The 5,966-nt window shown below is 36.2% G+C and overlaps 1 protein-coding gene across 1 annotated transcript; it reads left to right on the top strand.

Moving 5' to 3' along the window:
* The first annotated feature begins 2,860 nt into the window (after positions 1 to 2,860).
* LOC142161992 (uncharacterized) lies at positions 2,861 to 3,974 on the top strand. The gene is made up of 3 exons (XM_075218286.1): positions 2,861 to 3,430; positions 3,519 to 3,604; positions 3,758 to 3,974. Exons 1-3 carry the CDS (start codon positions 2,861 to 2,863, stop codon positions 3,972 to 3,974), a joined length of 873 nt encoding a protein of 290 aa, XP_075074387.1.
* Positions 3,975 to 5,966: the final 1,992 nt, after the last annotated feature.

The raw sequence follows: 5,966 nt of genomic DNA, 5'->3' as shown, positions 1-5,966 counted from the left end.
GTTAATTAATATAACAAATAATGATATAATAAAGTTTGAAATTAAGGGGGGGAGTCAAGTACCAACTAAAATCATTTTTAGTTTCGTTTCTTACTAGGACTGTTAAATAAGCGAACTAGGTCAAAATTGGATAGGTAAAATAAAATTAACTAGCTAAATGATGAGACATTATATAATGTGTTTGATATTTGTTAAATCAAACCCATAATGACGTATTCTTTGAGGTATAATTCAATCAACCTGTTAAAATTTGGACTTGATTGTTAACTTAGGCTAATTTAACATGCCTATATGTAAATATAAAATAATCATAAGTAAGTTATTGAAAAATCCTAAGTTTAGAATGAAGTTTCTTTTGAAGAACTAACCATAGAAATATAATTATTTGTTGGTCAAGTATTCAGTTGCAAATTCAAGAAAAAGTAAAAACCAAAAGAAAGGCACAAAGAACCAAGAGACTATAGGACAAACACCAATTCAATATCCCAATGACCTCTCTAATATATAGAAAATTTTAATGTATTATCAGTAAAAAGACAATTGGAAAATACGTCGGTTACGTTCAACCTAATGGTTGTTGGGCTTGTTAGTTTACTTTGTAGAAATATAGGCGAAATGACTTCCTGGCTACTCAAACTTGTAGGGTTTTTGAAAGTCGATATATAAACTTTTGTCTTTCCCATTTAAGTACTCAAACTCCTGAAACCTATAACTAATAAACAAAATTGACTGTTGACCCTAGGCACGTGTATACACATTCGCTAACGTGTCCATCCAGTCAGCAAATGACCAATGAGACCGGTACACGTCAATGGCGCGAAATTAAACCCAACTGATTGGGGTCCCCTCTTTTAATCAGTATACTGACAAACCCTCCCCCACTTTTCATCTCTTTTCCTCTCTCTAACCATCCCTCACCTCTTAAACGTAGGTTAAGCCATGGCTGATTAACCATTTCGCCTAATCTTAATTACTCCAAAACCAAACGATTCGGGTCCCCCCTCTTTTAATGAAAAGTTGATCGAGATTCATTTGAGCTTTCGATTTCAGTCATGTTAGTCTCTGAAGGTTAGTTTGTTTCTTTTGGTGTCGTTTTCATCTTTGTCTTCTAATTTCTTGTGAAATAATGTGGGTAATGTTTGATGTGATTCTGCATGTATGTCTGCATGCATAATTTTTCATCTGATATAGTGGAAGCCATTTCTCCTTTTGGGATTTTATATTAGGGATTTTATATTTGGGGAAACACTCGAATATTCACTCTTTTAGGTTTTTTTTTATCTTTTTCATGACTGATCTGGCATTTGGGGTTAAAAAAATTAGGGTTTTTGTCTGCATGCACAAATTATGGGATTTTATATTAGGGTTTTGGGGAAAACAATCGTATGTTAACTTTATTTTAGGGGTTTGTCTTTTTCATGAGTGATATGGCATTTAGGGTTAAAAAATTTAGGTCTTTTTTGAATATCAAAATATTCTTATCTCCCATTTTGTTAAAGTTTATTGCCTTTTAGGGTTAAAGTGTATCTGACTTGTCCCCTTTTTTTATAGGTTTCAATGGCTGTCTATGTGAAATTACAGTTTCATCATCTAGGGTGGTTAGTGACTGACCCAATTATGAGGTATGTAAATGATCAAACTTGGCCAGTTGTTCTTCAAGCTGACATTGATGAATTACATATAATTCAATTTCATGATTGGGCTAAGGATATGGAGTACTTAACAGTAGATAAATATGAATGTAAAATTAACCAAAAAGGAGAATTTAGATTTCTGAAATATGATGTTGATGTGCTAGCTTTCTGTCAAGACCTTAAGGATGGGGATTTTATTGATGTGTATATATGTCACACAATTAATACACCATGTATTGATTTGGACCTAGATGAAATGTTAAGTAGTGGTGGTTTAAATGTGGACCCCACTAATATTCGGCTATTTGGCTTTAATAAAATGTCACATGGGCAAACAAGTGATGTTAATGTTAGGGCAACACACTCAGCTAACAATCATATAAATAGGGGTGATAACACTCATGGGAAGGGTAAAAAGAGGGTTGTTGAAAGTTCTTCTGAAACAGAAGAGTCTAGTGAAAATGAAGGTGACTTTTATACCTTTCATTTAGCAACTGATTCTAAGGGTGATGTTGAGGGTGATGCTAGGGTGATGTTGAGGGTGATACTGAGGGTGATGAGCTAAGTACTGAGAGTGATAAAGATTATGAGGCTATTTCTGAAGATGATGATGATGATACAGATGAATCATTATATGGTTCTGATGAGGATATTGTTGGAGAGACAAGTGACCTAGAACCTGAAGTTGTTGCTGCTAGACAGGCTAAAGTGAATGCGAAGAGTAGTTAAGATCTTCTGAAGTTAATACTGATGAGATACCTAGTGGACCTATAGGTATAGACCCTGGTTTTGAAGACATGTATAAAGATAGGGGATCCAAATATGCTGGAAAGTTGGGAGGGGATGAGCAATATCTGGACAGTTCAGATCCAGGTAGTGAGGATACAGATGATGAAGTAGATGAAAAAGATGGGGTGCATAATCCTCAACCAAGAAAATACAGCAGTAGGGTATACTTTGATCCCGCTTGTAAGAAAATTTGTTTCCAGTTGGAAATGATGTTTGAAAATGTGAAACAGTTCAGATCTGCTTTGCAAGATTATGCTATACAAAGAAGAGTTCAAATTAAGTTGAGGCCTAATGAACAACATAGGGTTAGGGCAAAATGTGTGAACTCAACAAGATGTAGATGACATATTTTGGGAAGTTTGGAGGGACACACAGGGAATTTCATTGTCAAGAGCTACTATCCTGTTCATAAGTATTTTAGAGCAACCAGAAATAAGATGGCTAATACAACATGGGTAGCTAAATATTTCAAGGACAACATTATCAACCAACCTGACATTAAGCTTAGGAAGTTGCAGGAATTGATTAGGATAAAGTATGGTGTGTATGTGGGAAAATCCATATGTGCTAGGGCTAAACATCAGGTCATGGGTCAGTATCTTGGTGATTACAAGAAGGAGTTTGCTAGAATATATGATTATGCTGACATGTTGAGGTCTACAAATCCTGGCAGCACTGTTGTTGTGAAGACCTCCAAGGAGATAATACCTGGTAAGGAGGTGTTTGTGGGTATCTATATTTGTCTACATGCTTGCAAAGTTGGTTGGTTGGAAGGGTATAGAAATGTTATTGGCTTTGATGGAGCATTTCTGAAGGCTGTGTGTAAGGGTGAGCTACTATCATGCATTGGTAAAGATGGTAACAACCAAATGTATCCTGTTGCCTGGGCAGTGGTGGTAAAGGAGACAAAGCACACATGGTCATGGTTTTTTAGGTGCCTAATGCATGATTTGCAGCTCACTGAATCCCAAGGTGAGGGGCTGACCATCATTTCTGATATGCAGAAGGTATATACTACACCCCTGTCCTTCCTTTAATTACTTGGATACTTTATATATGTTTCTGATATTCTAATTGTTTTTTTTGTTGCTTAAGGGACTTGTTGCATCTGTTTCTGAGTTGTTACCAAATGCTGAGCACAGAATATGTGCAAGACATATATGGAGCAATTGGAAACAAAAGTGAAAAGGAGAGGAAAGAAGGAAGAAGTTTTGGGCCTGTGCAAGGTCTTCATTTGAAGCATATTTGAAGGCTAATATAGATGAGCTGGCAGAATTAGGTGATAGTAAGATCATTGAGGACTTGATGAGATACCCAAAATAATATTGGTGTAGAGCATTCTTCAAAGATTGGAGTAAATGTGATTCTGTGGAGAACAACATGTGTGAGACCTTTAACAATTGGATCTTGTCTGCTAGGCACAAGTCTATCATAACCATGTTAGAAGAGATTAGAGTGAAGGTGATGGAGAGGATAACTACCATGAGAGAATTTGCAACAAGGTGGATTTCTGATGTATCTCCTATGGCAATGGGGTACATAGAGGAGTAATCTCAATATGCTGTTAAGCATGAATTTAAATGGAATGGGGATACTGGGTATGAGATACAACATGGGGTTTACAAACATATTGTTGACTTCTCCAACAATACATGCACATGTAGATCATGGCAGCTCAAAGGAATACCATGCTCCCATGCAATATCTGCAATGTTTTTAAGAGATTTGAGCCTGCTGACTATGTAACCCACCGGTACAAGAAAGAAACATACCTGAAGGCTTTTAGTTGTTACATACAACCAGTAACCAACATGGAGATGTGGCCATCAACACAGAATCCAACTGTTGAGCCTCCTGTGATTACCAAGATGCCTGGTAGACCTAAGAAAAACAGAAAAAGAGCTCAAGATGAACCTAAGAAGAAGTTTGGTAAGAGATCAAGGAAAGGGACACCAATGACATGCTCTAATTGTAAGACAGTAGGCCATAACAAGAAGGGGTGTCCTATCCTGGTAATGTATTCAATTTGTGTCTGATTGTGTCTTGTACTTTGGTTGTTTCTATATCTCATTTTTTATTTTGGAAATTTCAGAAAGGACCAGGATCTGGAACAACAGTAAACAGTAATGCTGGTGCTACTCAACCATCACAGGCTGCTCAAACAACAACTCAACAATCAGGTCCTACAAGTGATTCTGGAACTGCCAGAGCCAGAAATACTCAACCATCAGCTGTTGTAAGTGCATCTGTAAGTGTTCATTTTAGTTAATTTAATTAATCTGTATTAGGACCAAAAGTTTTAAATTACAAGATAGTACTTTCTCTTACACCAGGATACTGGAAGTATGAGATCAAGAACTTCTGAGGATATTATAGCTAGTGTTAGAGGAAGGCTAAGTGGTAGTGGACTACGAGGAAGACCAAGAACAACTGGATTTGGTATATTGTTTAGTGATATAGGAAAAGTGATAGAAAAGGGTAAAATCATTAAGGATTTGAATTTTTATTTATATATTAGTTGTTTGGGGTACTAATTTGGCTTCCTATGCAGTGTGGAGCAAGAGATAGGGTACATTCTGCTCCTACAAAAGTAGTGGATGCTGGGCAGACCAATATCGATCTTGGATACAGTGCACCTGGACTAAAGTGGCAAGGAAGAAATGCTATATCACAAAGGCAACTTCAACAACAGTTGAGGAGAAGACAAACTCAAGCAAGCTTTTGCCAACCTCAAGTCTATTCTTCATCTTAGCCAAGCTAGTCTCCATGTCCAAACTTGAGCCAATCTCAGCAAAACATCAACCAATCTCAACCTTGAAGCTGACTGAATATTTGTTTTTGTGATAACTTAAGTCTGTTAGTTGCAGAACTTAATTTGTAGATTAACTTAAGTCTGTTTAACTATGACTTTTCTTTTGGAACAATGTTTAAACTATTTATGCTACAAGACAACAGTTCAGTGCTAATTTTGTCAACCAAGAAGGCTTATCGAACTTGGTTGTTTATATATGTGTGCTTGTTTATGTTAAAATTGCTTTTCATTCCATGAAAAATATATCATTCATTCTGTCATTATCATTGTCATTATCATTGTACATAGGGTTATGAAGTTAGTGCTAACTACACTAAGAAGAAAATTACAATCATTAGTGCTGCTACAACAACTAAAGTTACAATGATCTTCACCCTCTTCCTATGTTGTAGTCGATCTCTCTCTTTAATTCTTGATAACAGCCCTGAAATCACCTGTTTATAGTGATCTGGAAGAGGTGGGTCAAACCACCTAAAACAATTACAAGAATTTGCTCGACCATAGTTTGAGCACCCATAAAACCTCCTTCCTGAATTTATTGGCTTCCAAGTGATGCAAATATGAGCTTCAACTCCACAATGACAAAATACAGGACTTTGATTCATTATCCAATCTGGAAAAACAAAAAAAAATTAAGGAAAGCTTCGGATTTTAAGAAATAGGCAAAATGAAACTTCAAATGCAAATAAAAGAGGATTAATGTGTATCCAATTGAAAGAATAAGACCCCAC

The sequence above is a fragment of the Nicotiana tabacum genome, chromosome 7, assembly GCF_000715075.1.
Source record: "Nicotiana tabacum cultivar K326 chromosome 7, ASM71507v2, whole genome shotgun sequence".
NCBI lineage: Eukaryota > Viridiplantae > Streptophyta > Magnoliopsida > Solanales > Solanaceae > Nicotiana > Nicotiana tabacum.
Note: the sequence above shows the minus strand (reverse complement) of the source record. Positions and strands in the feature narration are given on the sequence as shown.

Coding starts and splice junctions, on each gene's coding strand:
- LOC142161992 (XM_075218286.1), top strand. CDS start 2,861: ATGGCTAATACAACATGGGTAGCTAAATATTTCAAGGACAACATTATC. Junction 3,431..3,518: donor TCATTTCTGATATGCAGAAG/GTATATACTACA, acceptor TTGTTGCTTAAG/GGACTTGTTGCATCTGTTTC. Junction 3,605..3,757: donor TGGAGCAATTGGAAACAAAA/GTGAAAAGGAGA, acceptor ATATTGGTGTAG/AGCATTCTTCAAAGATTGGA.